We start from the raw sequence: 17331 nt of genomic DNA, 5'->3' as shown, positions 1-17331 counted from the left end.
CCTAAGCCAGAGCTGAACTGCTCTGGTTAAAAAATTAAAAAATAAAAAAAGAAAGGAAGGAAGGAAGAAATGTGTTAAGTTCCTGGTGAATATCTAGAGAAGCTTTATTCACTCAGTTAACCTTTTAATCATGCACAATGTTTATTTTTTGAAGATTAGTAGTGACTTTTTTTTTTGCCTCCAGGGTTATTGCCCGGGCTTGGTGCCTGCACCATGAATCCACTGCGCCTGGAGACCATTTTTCCCCTTTTGTTGCCCTTTTTTTAAAAAAAAAACAAAACAAAACATATATATATATATATTTATTCCCTTTTGTTGCCCTTATTGTTTTTTATTGTTGTAGTTATTATTGTTGTTATTGATGTCGTCGTTATTGGATAGTACAGAGAGAAATGGAGAGAGGAGGGGAAGACAGAGAGGGGGAGAGAAAGACAGACACCTGCAGACCTGCTTCACTGCCTGTGAAGCGACTCCTCTGCAGGTGGGGAGCCGGGGGCTTGAACAGGGATCCTTATGCTGGTCCTTGCGCTTTATGACACGTGCGCTTAACCCACTGCACTACCATCCGACTCCCTATTCCCCCCCACCACCAGAGCACTGCTTAGCTTTGGCTTCTGGTGGTGCAGGGGGATTGAACCTGAGACTTTGGAGCCTCAGACAAAAGAGTCACTGTGCATAACCATTATGCTATCAACTCCCCCACCCATAACTGGTTTTGCTTTGTTTTTAGCTTGTAAGTCCTTTTGGCTGGCTATGTGAAATACAGCCCTAGGCTTCTGTCCTCTTAGTTTTCTCTTGGCCAAAAGCAGACCTTCGATGTTATTGTGCAGCTGCTGAATACCCAGGTGGCCCGTATGATTCCCTTATAGATGGCTGATAGCAATTGCTTGTCAGATGTGTGATGTGCAAATATCTTGTCCTAGTTACTAGGTTAGAAGTCTCATTTCTCAAGCTGCTGACTTCCCAAGGAACACAAGACTCAGTGCAATGCACCCCACTTTATTGTTCCTGCCGGCAGACCCCTTTCAGAAGTCCTGGATGGCCCCCGAAGCCCTCAAGTTCTCCTTCAGCCAGAAGTCTGACATCTGGTCTCTGGGTTGTATCATTCTGGACATGGCCAGCTGCTCCTTCATCAACGTGAGCTGCTTGCTGCCCACTCCCTGCCACCTAACCCCTGCCATCTTGGCTCTAGAGACCACCCTCATCCCTCGGCTTCCTCCTGTCCTTACTCTGTGGACAGTGTGGAGTTTCTGGCTTCTGGAGGGGCAGCCACAGCACTTGGCCTGGATGGGTTCTAATGGAGAGAAGGAAATAGATCACCTGATAGAGTGTACACCTAGGAAGTTGGGTGGTAGTGCAGCGGGTTCAGCGCAGGTGGTGCAAAGTGCAAGGACCAGCGTAAGGATCCCAGTTCTAGTCCCCGGCTCCCCACCTGCAGGGGAGTCCCCGGCTCCCCACCTGCAGGATAGATACCTGCAAGTATCTATCTTTCTCTCTGTCTTCCCTTCCTCTCTCCATTTCTCCCTGTCCTATCCAACAACAATGGCATTAATAACAACAATAACAATAATAATAACAACAAGGGCAACAAAAATGGGGGGAAAAAATAGCCTCTAGGAGCAGTGGATTCACAGTGCCTGCACCGAGTCCTAGCAATAACCCTGGAGGCAAAAAAAAAAAAAAAAAAGAAAAAAAAGAATGTACACCTAACCATACATGAGGGCCTTGGTTTAAGCCCCAGGCACTACATAGGAGCACTCCGGCCAGCATCAAGAAATGTCCACAGATGGCAGAATAGTGTTTATCTCTCATTCTTTCTTTCTAACTAAAAAGTGAAAAAAAAAAATGGGTCTGGAAGCCACTCAATGGTATACATGTCGTACAAGTGAGTTCATGCCCTGGTACATTATTGGGGAAAAAAAAAAGGTAGTGTGAGCACGTTACAGTGCGCAAGGACCTGGGTTCGAGCCCCCAGTCCCCACCTGCAGGAGGGAAGCATCATAAGTGGTGAAGCAGTGCTGCCAGTGTCTCTCTCCTTCTCTAGCTCCTCTTTCCCTATCGATGAATGTCTTTCTTGTTTATTTATTTAATTTATTTTTTAATTATCTTTATTTATTGGACTGAGACAGCCAGAAATCAAGAGGGGAGGGGGAGATAGAGAGGGAGAGAGACAGAGAGACACCTGTAGCCCTGCTTTACCGCTTGTGAAATTTTCCCCTTGCAGGTGGGGACCGGAGGCTTGAACCCAGGTCCTTGCACATTGTAACATGTACACTCAGCCAGGTGTGCCACCACCCAGCCCCCTTTCTGAATTTTTTTTTTTTTTAAATCAGAGCACTGCTCCACTCTGGTTTATGGTGGTGCAGGGGATTGAACCTGGGACTTTGGAGCCTTAGGCATGAGACTCTATCTTTGTATAACCATTATGTTATCTACCCCTTCAATTAATGACTTTCTATTCCAATAAATAAATGAAACAAGAAGGGAGGGGGGATTGGGCAGTAGCACAGCAGGTTAAGCGCACGTGGCGTAAAGTACAAGAACTGGTGTAAGGATCCTGGTTCGAGCCCCTGGCTCCCATCTACAGGGGAGTCACTTCACAGGTGGTGAAGCAGGTCTGCAGGTGTCTATCTTTCTCTTCCCCTCTCTGTTCCCTTCTTCTCTCCATTTCTCTCTGTCCTATCCAACAATGAACGACATTAACAACAACAATAACAGTCATGACAGGGCTCCAACAACAAGGGCAACAAAAGGGGAAAAAATGGCCTCCAGGAGCCGTGGATTCATGGTGCAGGCACTGAGCCCCAGCAATAACCCTGGAGGCAAAAAGAAGGGGGGACTGGGTGGTGGCGCACCTAGTTGAGCACACATGCTACAGTGCATAGGGCCAGGGTTCGAGACCCTGGTCCCCACCTGCAGGAGGAAAGCTTTGTGAGTGGTGAAGCAGGTCTGCAGGTGTCTCTCTGTCCCTCTCCAGCTTCCCTCCTCCTCTCAATTTCTGGCTGTCTCTATCCAATAAATAAAGATAATTAAAAAAAAGGGGGGGAGGAAGGAAGGAAGGAAACCTGGTGTGTGGTGCCCCTTCCTCCCCTAGCTTCAGAGGGTCTGGGAAGTGGAGCCTGGGCCTCTGAGCCTGCTGCGTATGGAAGAGTGAGTAGGGTAGAGGGGACAGCCTGCCTCCCAGCCCACCTGCAAACAAACACCTCCCACTCTCATAAATGCTTCTCTACTGAGTCTGGATCAGAGACAAGGTGGACCTTCCTGACCAATGTGAAGGAGGGGGTTCCCCTTCTCTGGCCTAGCTCTCTGCACCTTACTTCTTCACAGTACGCGTATGTGGGGCCTTCCTGCAGGCAGAGGCCATGTTTGTACACCTGGTCCTTAGAATGCAGAGCTGTGTTTCCTATCTTCTCTCAGAACACAGAGGCCCTGCACCTGCGGAAGTCTATCCGGACATCCTCAGATCACCTCCAGGGGGTCCTGAAGACCATGGAAGAGAGGAAGATCCCCGACACTAAAATCTTTGGCTCCATTTTGCCTTCGATGCTCCAGATCAGTCCCTCAGAGCGAATAGCGATCCGGTGAGCTTAGGGTCTGTCTGGGGTTTCATATGAATCTGCCCATTTCTCCTACTCTTTTTTTTTTTTTTAAGAATTTATTTATTTATTCATGAGAAAGATAGGAGGAGAGAAAGAACCAGCCATCACTCTTGTACATGTGCTGCCGGGGATTGAACTCAGGACCTCATGCCTGAGAGTCCAGTGCCTTAGCCACTGCGCCACCTCCCGGACCACTCTCCTATTCTTTTAATTTAATTTTTCTTTTCGCTAAATCCAGCCTCATCAGTATATAATTTCACCCTCTAGGCTTATTTTAGAGAAATAGATATAGGGATGGGGGTAGATAGCATAATGGTTATGCAAAGAGACTCTTATGCCTGAGTCTCCAAAGTCCCAAATTCAATCCCCCACACCACCATAAGCCAGAGCTGAGCAGTGCTCTGGTAAAGGTGGGGGGCGGGGAGGGAGACAGCGCCCAAGCTTCCTCTAGTGCCATCGCACCTCCTCTGTGGTTGCTGGGGTTTGATGCTGGGCTGTGCACATGGCAATGCAGACACTACACCCAGTGAGATATGTCTCTGGTTCAATTTCCATCTTGTTATCGTCAAGACTTCTTGGTCTATTAGGGGTCCTGGAACATACACTAAGTTATCTGTGGACATGGGATTTCTCCAAGTTTGAATGTAGGTGGCCACAGGGTCAGCTTCTCTACTAGGCCTGGGAAGCATGACTGCAGGAACCAGGAAAATGTTTCAATCCTTACTTTACTATTTTTTATTATATTTATTTTATACTAGAGAGAGAGAGAAAGAGTGAAGAGGTAGAGATAGATAGGAGGGATAGATAGCATAAAGTTTATGCAGAGACTCTCATGCCTGAGGCTCCAAATCCCACTTTCAACTCCCTGTACCACCATAAGCCAGAGCTAAGCAGCTCTCTGGTATAAATAAATGAATGAATGAATAAATAAATAAATAATAAAGAGACAGAGTGAGAGAGAAAGGCATTCTGGTACAGGCAGCACCGGGGATCAAAGCAGGAGCCACAGACATATAAGACCTGTACTCTACCAGCTGAGCTAATTCACCCGACCACAATCCTCACTCATTTTAAAACCAAGGACCAAGATAGCTCACCCAGGACAGCGCACACTTTACCATGTGCAAGGCCCTGAGTTTGAGCCTCTCCAGCCGCCATATGGGAGCACCATGCACAGAGAAAGCTTCACAAGTAGTGGGGTGGTATCTCTCTTTCTCTCCCTCTCTGTTTCTCACCCTTTATCTGAAAAAAAAAATTCTATGGGAGTGACGGGGTTATGCAGGTGGGCAGCCCCAGCAATGCCTGTTGGCAAAAAAAAAATGTTAAAGAGGGAAAAATTATACTAAGTAATACGTGCTCTGGTCTTTTCTATGTTCACCTTTGTATCTGTACAATTGTCAGATCTGATTTTTTGTTTGTTTATTTGTTTTTTACCAAAGCACTGCTCAGCTCTGGTTTGTGGTGCTGGGGATTGAACCTGGGGCCTTGGAGTCTCAGGTAAAGAGACTTTTTGTAGAACCATTTTGCAAAATGGTTCTGATTTTGTGATGGCATGAAGAGTCGTGTGGGTGATGGCTGGCCCCAGCCAGCTCCAGCCCTTCCTGGAGGTGGGATCCTGAGGCTGCAAGCTGGAGCTGCTGAGACAGTGTGGGAGGCTGATGTCCTGTGTTACCCGCCACCCCCCCCTCACACACACCGAGAAGGCCGGGTGGTACCCCTGGTTGAACACACATTACCATGAGCAAGTAGCTGGGCTTGAGTCCCCACTCCCCACCTGCATGGGGAGGGGACGCTTCACAGGTGGTGAAGCAGGTCTGCAGGTGTTGCTCTTTCTCCCTCTCTGTCTTCCCCTCCCCTCTCAATTTCTCTCTGTCTTGTCAAATAAAATATAAAAAAAGAAAAAAAAAAGGCAGTGGGGGGAGAGCCACTAAGCGTGGTGGATTCATTGTGCAGGCACTCAGCTCCAGTGCTAACCCTGGTGGTAAATAAGTAAATAAATAAATAAAGCCACTAGAGCCTCTCAGAGAGAGAGTGAGCCTGTGGTGGTGTAGCGATCTCGCTCCTCCCCAGGGAAGTCATCCACCTAACCTTCGATCTCTCTCCTCCTCAGGGAAGTCATCCACCTAACCTTCTCAAGCAGCAACTTAAGCTCTTCCAGTGTCATGATGACAATGCACCACCAGGTGGTCCCCACCTTCATCACTGACTTGATGCTACAGGGCAGCATAGCCAGCATCTTAGGTGACAGGGGACCCCATGGGGATGAGGACCTAGCACCCCTCTGTGGTTTAGTTGTGGAAGAAGACCCCACTCACCCAGGGTTGGAAGGCTCTGGGCCATGTCCCTAACCATCCCGTCCCTAGCACTACTTGACTCAGAGATCTTTAATTTAATTAATTTATTTTTTTGACCAGAGCATTGTTCAGCTCTGGCTGATGATGGTGCAGGAGATTGAACCTGGGACTTTGGAGCATGAGAGTCTCTTTGCATAACCATTATGCTATCTCCCCCACCCTATTTTCTTTTTTTTTTTTTTAAGATTTTATTTATTTATTTATTAATGAGAAAGATAGGAGGAGAAAGAACCAGACATCACTCTGGCACATGTGCTGCTGGGGATCAAACTCAGGACCTCATGCTTGAGAGTCCAAAGCTTTATCCCTGCACCACCTCCAGGACCACTCTTTTCTTCTTCTTCTTCTTCTTTTTTAAATATATATTTATTTATCAGACAGAGACAGAAAGCAATTAAGGGGGAAGAAGAGATTGAGAGGGAGACAGACACCTGCAGATCTGCTTCACTGCTTGTGAAGCTTCCTCCCTGTAGGTGGGGAGTAGGGGCTTGAATCTAGCTGCTTGCACTTGATAATGTGTGCACAATCAAGTGGGCCACCTCCCCACCCCTCTTATTTGTATTTAAAAATATGTATTTGTTTATTAGTGACAGAGGGAGAGAACCAGAGCATTGCTCTGGCACACGTGTTGCCAGGGATTGAACTTGGTACTTCATACTTGAGAGTCTAGTATTTTATTCACTGTACCACCTCCAGGGGCCCCTGACTCAGAAACTTTTTTTTTTTTTAATATTTTTGATGCTTTATTTTTCCTATATTTGCTAGGACAGAGATAAATTGAGAGGGGAGGGGGAGATAAAGATGGAAAAAGAAAGACATACTTGCAGTGTTGCTTCACTGCTCCTGATATGTCACCCCTGCAGGTGGGGACTGGGGACTTAAACTGGGGACTTGTGCATGGTTGTGTGCACTTAACTGGGGGAGCCACTGTTAGTCCTCTTTTTGTTTTTATATATTTAAATATTTTGTTTTGTTTTAATGTGTGTGTGTGGGGGGGGGAGAAGACACCAGAGCACTACTCAGCTCTGGCTCATGGTGGTGCTGGGGATTGAACCTGGGACTTCAGAGCCTCAGGAAGGAAAGTCTTGCAGAACCATTATGCTGTCTCCTCAGGCTTTTTTATTTTTAGATTCACTTTCAAATTGAAGGTTAGTACTGCCCTCCCCTTGCTGTGTCCCCAGTGCACAGGCTGCTCACCTCCTCTCCCTTCTTCTCCCTCTTCCTCTTCTTCCTCCTCCTCCTTGTGGATCCCTGTGTGGGCTGCCTGTGCCACCCCCCACACACACACCTCTGCCCCTGTTTCTAGCAGTGGGATACCCATTCCCTGCTGTTTCCTCACATGCCATATAGGCATGTGCAGAACTGGGTTTAGTCAAACCCTGTAGCCCCCCTAGTGGGTAGTTTTGAGTGAATGATCCCTCTGGTCCCTTGTGTGTATCCCTACCCTCTCCCCCCATTTCCTTATCTAAAGCAAGGGTGGTGAAAGGTCCACTCAGGGTCTGCTGTGAGGCAGATGTCACAACATAGGCTTCCCTGGTGTGGGCACAGGCTCACAGGCAGAGGGGCCCCAGTTGATCACAGGAGGACAGGTGTGTGTTGGGAATCAAAGGAGAGAGATCCATGAGAGAACCGACCCTCCACCCCCCTCCACGGAGCAGGGGAGAGGACCAAGTCTCCAGTGAGGAAGGCTTGGAGGGCACTGCAGCCTGTGTAGCTTTGGACAGGGGACAAGAGCGCCATCTGGTGCCTGTGACAGGTGCCACTCATGGTCCCCTGTGTTCCTTGCAGAAGTCATGCAGATCTACTCCAGCCGGCCTGAAGTCCAGTTCAGGGCTCTGAAGAGGCTCTTGAGCATGAGTGAAGAAGAGCTAGGTAGAGACATTCCCACCGGGGGCCAAACCTGGGGGAGTCTTTGGGGAAAGTGTGGGCCCTATTTTTGAGCACCCACCAGGCTAACACCTCAGAGCCTACTTATCTATTATGTAAGACCTGCTTGTAGAGAGCCTGAGGGTCTGCCCATGTTGCCATCCTTAAAAAAGATTTTATTTGTTTATAAGATTCACTTGCTTATGAAAGAGAAGGGGAGGGAAAGAATGGAACAAGAAGGAGTCGGGTGGTAGCGCAGCGGGTTAAGTACACGTGGCGCAAAGCACAAGGACCAGAGGCTTAAGGATCCCAGTTCAAGCCCCTGGCTCCCCACCTGCAGGGGAGTCGCTTCACAGGCGGTGAAGCAGGTCTGCAGGTGTCTCTCTTTCTCTCCCCCTCTGTCTTCCCCTCCTCTCTCCACTTCTCTCTCTTATCCGACAATGACGACAACAGTAGTAACTACAACAATAAAAAGAAACAAGGGCAACAAAAGGGAATAAATAAATAAATAAATAAAATTAAATTAAAAAAAGAATGGAACGAGAACCAGAGCATCACTCTGGCACATGTGATGCCGGATATTCAACTCCCAACCCTATGCTTGAAAGTTCAACAGCCTATTCACTGCACCACCACCTGGACTACTACTACTACTATGTTGTTGTTATTATTTATTAAAGATTTTATTTATTGATTGATGAGAAAGATAGGATGAGAGAGTGAAAGAACCAGACATCACTCTGGTACATGTGCTGCCAGGGCTTGAACTCAGGACCTCACGCTTGAGAGTCAAGCACTTTATCCACTGTGCCACCTCCCGGACCACATTATTATTAATGAGAGGAGAGACAGAGAACCAGAGTGTCACTCTGGGACATGTGATGCTAGGGATGCTTGGGACCTTATGCTTGTAAATCCAGCATTTTATCCACTGTGCTACCTTCTGGACCACATTAAATAAATATTTGTAATAAGTATATTATTATATAACACACATAATTATAACATAACATATAATATTTCATGTATTTATTAGTTAGAGATTGATTGAGAGGGGAGGGGGAAATAGGGAGGGAGAGAGACAGAGAGGCACCTGCAGCAGGGGACCAGTGGCTTGAACCCAGGTCCTTGCATACTGTAACTTGTGCACTCAGAACCAGGTGCACTATACTGCCCAGCCTCTTTGTCACTGCAATTATTATTTTTTAATATTTATTTATTTATTTTTGTTGCCCTTGTTGTTTTATTGTTGTAATTATTATTGTTGTTGATGTCGTCGTTGTTGGATAGGACAGAGAGAAATGGAGAGAGGAGGGGAAGACAGAGATGGGGAGAGAAAGATAGACACCTGCAGACCTGCTTCACCAATTGTGAAGTGACTCTTCTGCAGGTGGGAAGCCAGGGGCTCGAACCGATATCATTACACCACCAGTCCTTGCAGTTTGTGCCACATGCGCTTAACCCGCTGTGCTACCGCTCAAATCCCCGTCACGCAATTCTCACAGGTACAGGACACCCTATCTCTTCCGCCCTCTCTGCCCATGTGCAATCATTTCCTCTTTTTTATTTTTTATTGTCTTTATTTATTAGTGGATACAGACAGAGAAATTGAGAGGGAAAGGGGAGATAGAGAGGGAGAGAGGCAGAGAGACACCTGTAGCCCTGTTTCACTCCTCGAAAAGCTTTCCCCTTGCAGGTGGGGATCGGGGGCTTGAACCTGGGTCCTTGTGCACTGTAACGCGCACTAAGCCAGATGTGCTGATGCCCAGCCTGCTCTCCTCTTTCTCCAATTTACCAAATTATACCAAACTCCAAACTATATGACTGAAAATCTGGAGCGTGCGTGTCTGTCCTCGTCTTAGTGTTTTCTGTAGGATGAATTCCTAGATGTCTAGGGTATGGACATGCAGCACCTGTCATGGAATCTTTTCTGGAAAATTGCTCCCCTGGATAGACTACCTCTCCCAATAAACCCCATCAGTCAGCACTCAGCATCTTGCTAAAGTTGCCAAAATGTGGCTTCATACAACTTCAGCTTCTGTCTTATTAGCCTATGACATTCATTCATCTGTCTATCCATCCTTTTGTTCATATATTTTTTTTGTTTTGTTTTTTTTTAAATTTATTTCTTTATTGGGGAATTAATGTTTTACATTCAACAGTAAATACAATAGTTTGTACATGCATAACATTCCCCAGTTTCCCATTTAACAATACAACCCCCACCCTTTTGTTGTTTTATTGCTGTAGTTAAATATTTGTTCATATATTTACCCTTCCACTCCTCCAACCATCTTTCTATTTCCTGTCCATCCATCTCTCCATCTATCCATCCGCCCGTCTTTTCTCCTTCCACCAAAGACCTATCCCAGTGGCTGGGGAATCAGAGATTACAGGGGTATCAGGAACCTCAGAAAGACCCCCTGCCTTTCCCTCCCTTTACCTGCCCTTGGATCCCTCTGGAGTGAGGCTACGGCCAGAGGGGTGTTTAGGCTGATGGGCTCTTCCCAGGGTGGCCTTTCCTGGGAGCCAGCACCTTTGTCCTTGTCACTCTGACCTGTGATGAGGGGACCACTATCCAAACTTTGTCATCGAAGAAACTGGGGAAGAGGCACAGCTGGGTCCGTGTCTCCCCACTGCATTCTCCCCTTCCCCAGGTCCTTGCACAGCACAGGCCCCAACACAGAAGGGAGCTAGGGGAACCCACAGGGTTCTGGTTTCAAAGCCAATGCCACCAGCTCTCTGGCTCAGTTCCCTCTTTTGTGAGTGAGGCTGGTTTAGGAAGGGCCTGCCTTGAGAGACTGCCAGCCTTAGAGTTGGTGCTGTGCAGATGCACCAGCCCTCTGGGAATATGGGGTGTCGTCACCTGCTTGGACTCCCAGCAGCCTCTGGCCCCCTGCTTGAGTCCCTACCCCCACTCCCACTCACCAGCTGTCCTGCCCCCAGGTCTGCCATGGCCATTGGAGTTGGTGGACATTATCACCACCACCATGCAGCAACACGAGAGGGTCCTGGACATTCAGCTGTGTGCCTGCTCTCTGCTGCTGCGTGCCCTGGGCCAAGGTAGGTGCTGGGCAGGGGAAGATGCCCTGGGATAAGGTGGGTGCTGGGCAGGGGAAGATGCCCTGGGATAAGGTGGGTGCTGGGCAGGGAAGATGCCCTAGGCCAAGGTGGGTGCTGGGCAGGGGAAGATGCCCTGGGATAAGGTGGGTGCTGGGCAGGGAAGATGCCCTGGGCCAAGGTGGGTGCTGGGCAGGGGAAGATGCCCTGGGATAAGGTGGGTGCTGGGCAGGGAAGATGCCCTGGGCCAAGGTGGGTGCTGGGCAGGGGAAGATGCCCTGGGATAAGGTGGGTGCTGGGCAGGGAAGATGCCCTGGGCCAAGGTGGGTGCTGGGCAGGGGAAGATGCCCTCGGATAAGGTGGGTGCTGGGCAGGGAAGATGCCCTGGGCCAAGGTGGGTGCTGGGCAGGGGAAGATGCCCTGGGATAAGGTGGGTGCTGGGCAGGGAAGATGCCCTGGGCCAAGGTGGGTGCTGGGCAGGGGAAGATGCCCTGGGATAAGGTGGGTGCTGGGCAGGGAAGATGCCCTGGGCCAAGGTGGGTGCTGGGCAGGGGAAGATGCCCTGGGATAAGGTGGGTGCTGGGCAGGGAAAATGCCCTAGGCCAAAGTGGGTGCTGGGCAGGGGAAGATGCCCTGGGATAAGGTGGGTGCTGGGCAGGGAAGATGCCCTGGGCCAAGGTGGGTGCTGGGCAGGGGAAGATGCCCTGGGATAAGGTGGGTGCTGGGCAGGGAAAATGCCCTAGGCCAAGGTGGGTGCTGGGCAGGGGAAGATGCCCTGGGATAAGGTGGGTGCTGGGCAGGGAAGATGCCCTGGGCCAAGGTGGGTGCTGGGCAGGGGAAGATGCCCTGGGATAAGGTGTGTGCTGGGCAGGGAAGATGCCCTGGGCCAAGGTGGGTGCTGGGCAGGGGAAGATGCCCTGGGATAAGGTGGGTGCTGGGCAGGGAAGATGCCCTGGGCCAAGGTGGGTGCTGGGCAGGGGAAGATGCCCTGGGATAAGGTGTGTGCTGGGCAGGGAAGATGCCCTGGGCCAAGGTGGGTGCTGGGCAGGGGAAGATGCCCTGGGCCAAGGTGGGTGCTGGGCAGCGGAAGATGCCCTGGGCCAAGGTGGGTGCTGGGCAGGGGAAGATGCCCTGGGATAAGGTGGGTGCTGGGCAGGGGAAGATGCCCTGGGCCAAGGTGGGGGCTGGGCTTAGCTGAGGGAGACATCCCGGCCTTGGTCAGCTTCTCCCTGGTGCTCCCGCTCCACTATCCCACAATGGTTTACATCTGGCCCTATGGATGTCACTCGTCTGGACCCTGCCTCTCCCTCTCCCTCCCAGTGTGACAGGGAGGATACAGGCCCCAAACCAGAAAGTGTGGGCCACTTTCCAGGTCTGTCTGCTTTTGACCTGCAGGGTGAAGCCAGGTCAGCTGGGAAACAAGGATCTGAATCCACGTACCCTCAGGGCTCCCCTCTGACATGCAAGGATGTACCCCCAGCAGATGGCAGGAGGGCATCTGAGGGGGCAGCGTGGAGGCCCCTGGGGGGTGGTGAGAAATCAGGCCTTAAGAGCCGGGGCCCCCAACTGTGGGGGGTGAGGCTCACTACATCACTTTGATCAGCATTGCTGCAGCACCCAGAGGCTGAGATGCCCAGCCACCGAGACATCCTTGACGTCCTGCTGAGCATCGCGCGGAGGCACCAGGAGTCGGAGCAGCTCCTGCTGATGCTCTATAGCCTGCTCACTATCATCGCCAGCCAGGGTGGGTCCACACCACCAGACCCTGCCATGCTCCCATCCCAGGGGCCAGTGCTTGGGTGTCACGTAAGGGCTTCACACTGGGGACACCTCCAAACACTTCTGTCCTTTATGCCCTGCACGTTTCCAGGCTTCTGAGGCCACTTGGGATGGGGCAGCATGTCTGGCAATCCAGTGGGCACGCCTTCCTTTCTTTCTCCTTCCATCAGGTTATTGTTGGGGCTTGGTGCCAGCACTACAAATCTACTGGCCATTTTTTTTTTTAAAGATTTTATTTATTTATGAGAAAGATAGGAGGAGAGAGAAAGAACCAGACATCACTCTGGCACATGTGCTGCCAGCGATCGAACTCAGGACCTCATGCTTGAGAATCCAAAGCTTTATCACTGTGCCACCTCCTGGACCACAGGCCATTTAAAAAAAAAAAAAAAACTTTATTTTTTCCCTTTTATTGCCCTTGTTGTTTATCATTGTTGTTACTGCTGTCGTTGTTGTTGGATAGGACAGAGAGAAATGGAGAGAGAAGGGGAAGACAGAGGGGGAGAGAAAGACACCTGCAGACTTGCTTCACCGCCAGTGAAGCAAACCCCCTGCAGGTGGGGAGCCGGGGGCTCGAACTGGGATCCTGATGCTTGTCCATGCGTTTTCCGCCATGTGCGCTTAACCCGCTGTGCCTCTGCCCGGCTCCCCCAGCCATTTTTTTCCTTCCTATATTTGACAGGACAGAGAAACTGAAAGGGGAAGGGGAGATAGGTAGAGAGATAGACAGCTGCAGACCTGCTTCACTACTCATGAAGCTCCCTCCATGCAGGTGGAGAGCTGGGGCTCAGACTCAGGTCCTTGTGCCTGGTGCAACCCCCTCCAGCCCCTCCCCCCCGCAGTGGGCATCGATTTCTCCAAGACATAGAGGCCCCAGGACACTCATCCAGAGTCCCAGGGCTGTCAGGGGCAAGGGCTCAGCATATACTACTGACTCCATGTTAGGAAGAAGAGCTTGAAGCCAACCTCCATCTAGCCAATGAAGGGATCAGTTGGTGACCCAGGGGATGGCTCATATCTTGAGACTGGCCAGTCGGGCACCCAGTAATGCAGGGTGCTGGGTTGTAGTGCTTCAGGGTGACAGAGGAGGGATGTGGGCACTTAGGGAGGGCTTCCTGGAAGAGGGGGCTTTTCACAGTGCTAACCCCGGAGCCACCTGCAGCCTCGGGTGCAGAGGAGCTACAGAAGGCAGGGGCATTCGAGCTTGCCCTGGAGCACTTGAGCTGCTTCTCCACTAACAGGGACATCTGCATCAGTGGCCTGAGCCTGCTCTGGGCCCTCCTGGTAGATGGTGAGAAGGGCTGGCATCCCTCTACCCACTCAGAGGTCTCCCTAGACTAGCCCTTAAACCCTCAGTGCAGACTGTGGCCTAGGGAGTCTTCCACAAGCACCTGAACAGAGGGGAGAAGCGTCAGGGAAGAGGGGAGGAGTAGGGAAAAGACAACTGGCAGGAGTGGGGAGAGGTCCATAACGATCTGTACTACTGCCTAGGGAGTCCCTTCTGAGTCACACCTTGCAGGACTTCCAGAAGTCAGCTTAGCATCACCTAGCTTCTTCTGACACTTGAGCCAGAAAGAGGCCTCTAGACCCCAGCTTGGCCCCCCACCCAGTGCCAACCACCCCCCAAATACCTCTCCTTGGGGCCTAGGTAACCCCCACCCTCCACAGGCTCCCTGAAGGCCTAGAGAGAACCTCCCCCCCACTATTGGCAGCAGAGGACAGAACACTGCCCCCCCATCCTATTTTAGTTGCTATCGTGAACAAGGCCCCTCTGGAGAAAGCCTCGGTCCTGACTGCAGAGGTGCTGGCTACCTTCCCCACAGACATGGAGATGGCTGAAGCTGGCTGCGGGGTCCTTTGGCTGTTGTCCCTGCAAGGTGAGTGGCCTGGGCCCTTGGATTCCAGAACCCTGGGGAATGTGGGGGTACAGCCTGCAGTTTTCAGGAACTAGGGGAGTAAACTTGGACCTCTGAGTTGGGGAGGCAGAGCCAGGTCTCTCAGGAGCTGGGAGGTGGACACTAGACTTCCCCAGGCCCCCAGCAGCAGGAAGTAGATCCACCAGCTGCTCTGGCCCCTGCCCAGGGTACCTGAAGGAGCAGCAGTTTGAACAGATGGTTGAGCTGTTTTTACAAAGCATCCGGGTGGGCCAGAACCGAGTCCAGCTGGTGAACAATGCCTACCGGGGGTTAGCCAGCCTTGCGAAGGTGTCAGGTGAGTCCGGGAAATCTGGGGGCTGCTACAAGGTGGGGGCAAAATGCAAGGCCACAAGCCAAAAATGAAAGCAACAAGTACAAGGAGGGAAAAGCATAGACAGATCTCTAGTTTCATCACCCAGAGGAAATTCACACTCACATCTGGTGGAATTGATTTTTCTTTTAAATCCTTTATTTCTCATTAAAATAAAGACAGCTAGAAATTGAGAGGAAAAGGGTATGTGTGTGTGGGGAGGTTGGGCAGTGGTGCACTGGGTGAAGTGCACATAGTATGAAATACAAGGACCGGCGTAAGGATCCCGGTTTGAGCCCTTCCCTCCCTACCTGCAGGGGAGTCGCTTCACAAGTGGTGAAGCAGGTCCGCAGGTGTCTACCTTTCTCTTTCCCTTGCTCTCTCTCTCTATATATATATATATAATTTATTTATTAATAGGAAAGATAGGAGAGAAAGAGCCAGACATCACTCTGGTACATGTGCTGTCGGGGATTGAACTCAGGACCTCATGCTTGAGAGTCTAGCGCTTTATCCACTGTGCCATCTCCCAGGCCACTCTCTCTCCCTCCTCTCTCAATTTCTCTCAGTCCTATCCAATAAAATGGAAAAAATGGCCACCAGGAGCAGTAGATTTGTAGTGCAGGCACCAAGCCCCAGCAAGAACCCTGGAGGAAAAAAAAATCAAAACAAAACAAAAAGGGGAGATAGAAAGGTAGAGAGACACCTGCAGCACTGCTTCACCACTCACAAAGCTTTCACCCTGCAGGTGGGGACTAAGGGCTTGAACCTGGGTCCTTGCTCATTGTGACGTGTGCTCCAACCAGGTGCACCACCACCTGGCCCTATTTGGTAGACTTGTTTTCTTTACTTTTACCAGAGCACTTGCTCAGCTTTGGCTTGTGGTGGTGCTGGGGACTGAACCTGTGGCTTTGGTAGTGTGTTATTTATTTTATTTTAAAAGAATTTACTTATTCATGAGAAAGATAGGAGGAGAGAAAGAACCAGCCATCACTATGGTACATGTGCTGCTGGGGATCGAACTCAGGACCTCATGCTTGAGAGTCTAGTGCCTTAGCTACTGCATCACCTCCTGGATCACATGTGTGTGCTCTATTGGATGAGCTATTTCCCAGCCCTATGAATCTGTGAGCTTGGATGCTCAGGCATGAGTCTGTGTAACTACTATGCTACCTCCTGTGAACTTGTTTCATTGTGTGCACGTGTCCACCTTTCCTGAGCCACAATACCCTACATCTGTACAACCCTCACCCTGCCCTTGAGGGGCCTTACCACCTGCTGGTTATGACACTGACCTGGGGTCCCCAAGCCCATCCAGTCCTGCAGTCACCACCTGGAGTATGTGGGGGTGGCTCAGCCCCTCTGGCATCCAGTCTCAGTTCAGGAAGGTGGGCTTGGCTAGAGGCCCAGCACCTGTCTGCTACTAAGCATGAATGTGCCTGGTGGCAGTGGACCTAGAGGGGGTTGTATTGTTGTGCGGAAAACTGAGAAATGTTATACAAGTACAAACCACTGTACTTACTGTCAACTTAAAAATATTAATACCCCAATAAAGAAACTAAAAAACAAACAAATTTCCACAGGGGGAAAAATAAAGTGCCTGGTGGTGGCGGTAGGGTGCATCCTCTAGGGAGGCAGGTTCCAGGGCCGGCAGGTCTTCCTCAGGCAGAAACATCTGGGCTCCCATGGCTCCAACAACAGCATTAGAGGCCATTACCTCTGCTGGGCAGGAGAGACTGAGGTCCCAAGAGCAACAAGGACCTAGCTCAGATCAGAGTGGTCAGAACTAGGCACCTGGGAATCTGGGTAGGAGGGAATGATGCCTTGCGACCTGCTGCCTGTGACATTCACCTTTTAGGGCCCTTCATTATTATACCAGCCCTACCCAGTCCCACGGGGCAGCCTGGACCCTGATGCCTTCCTTGTGGGCACTCTGGGGCATGCATGCCCTGTTCCTGCTGTCAGATGGAAGGATATGGGGGCATACACTCCCACTAGGAGACAAAATCAGTGGAGAAACAATAAGGGGCTCCCAAGCTGCAGAGAAGTGGAACCTCCAACTCCAAGTAACTGAGGCCCTGCTGCCCAAGCATGATGAATCCTCAACAAGTCCATGGAGCCCCCCCAACACCCATGAGGGTACAGGGCCAGGGACTGTAGGCAGCAGGCTCAGTACCCTCTCACCCCCCAGAGCTGGCCGCTTTTCACATGGTGGTGCCACAGGCAGCAGGCAGTGGTCTGGCCCTCATCCAGGAGACCTACAGCCTGTACAATGATGACCCAGAGGTGGTGGAGAACATGTGCATGCTGTTGGCCCACCTGGCAGCCTACAGTGAGTGACCTGCCTGTGGATGGGAGGGTACTTCAAGACACATCACCGGACAGAGCGCCCATGCTGTGCCAGGCGTGGGATGGGGGGGGGGAGGGGGGTGTGGAGGAAGGGTCCC

General features: G+C 50.7%; 1 protein-coding gene across 1 annotated transcript in view; it reads left to right on the top strand.

Annotated features, from left to right (window-relative positions):
* STKLD1 (serine/threonine kinase like domain containing 1) overlaps positions 1 to 17331 on the top strand; it is a 37739-nt gene that overhangs the window by 19671 nt on the left and 737 nt on the right. The window contains exons 8-17 of the mRNA XM_060199358.1: positions 1019 to 1137; positions 3418 to 3581; positions 5710 to 5840; positions 7742 to 7825; positions 10766 to 10882; positions 12483 to 12623; positions 13821 to 13949; positions 14407 to 14535; positions 14741 to 14869; positions 17076 to 17216. Of these exons, the coding sequence (XP_060055341.1) occupies positions 1019 to 1137; positions 3418 to 3581; positions 5710 to 5840; positions 7742 to 7825; positions 10766 to 10882; positions 12483 to 12623; positions 13821 to 13949; positions 14407 to 14535; positions 14741 to 14869; positions 17076 to 17216 (1284 nt within the window). The remainder of the gene's footprint in view (positions 1 to 1018; positions 1138 to 3417; positions 3582 to 5709; positions 5841 to 7741; positions 7826 to 10765; positions 10883 to 12482; positions 12624 to 13820; positions 13950 to 14406; positions 14536 to 14740; positions 14870 to 17075; positions 17217 to 17331) is intronic.

Source organism: Erinaceus europaeus, chromosome 10, assembly GCF_950295315.1.
Source record: "Erinaceus europaeus chromosome 10, mEriEur2.1, whole genome shotgun sequence".
Taxonomy (NCBI): Eukaryota; Metazoa; Chordata; class Mammalia; order Eulipotyphla; family Erinaceidae; genus Erinaceus; species Erinaceus europaeus.
This window is presented reverse-complemented; position numbering and strand designations above follow the sequence as displayed.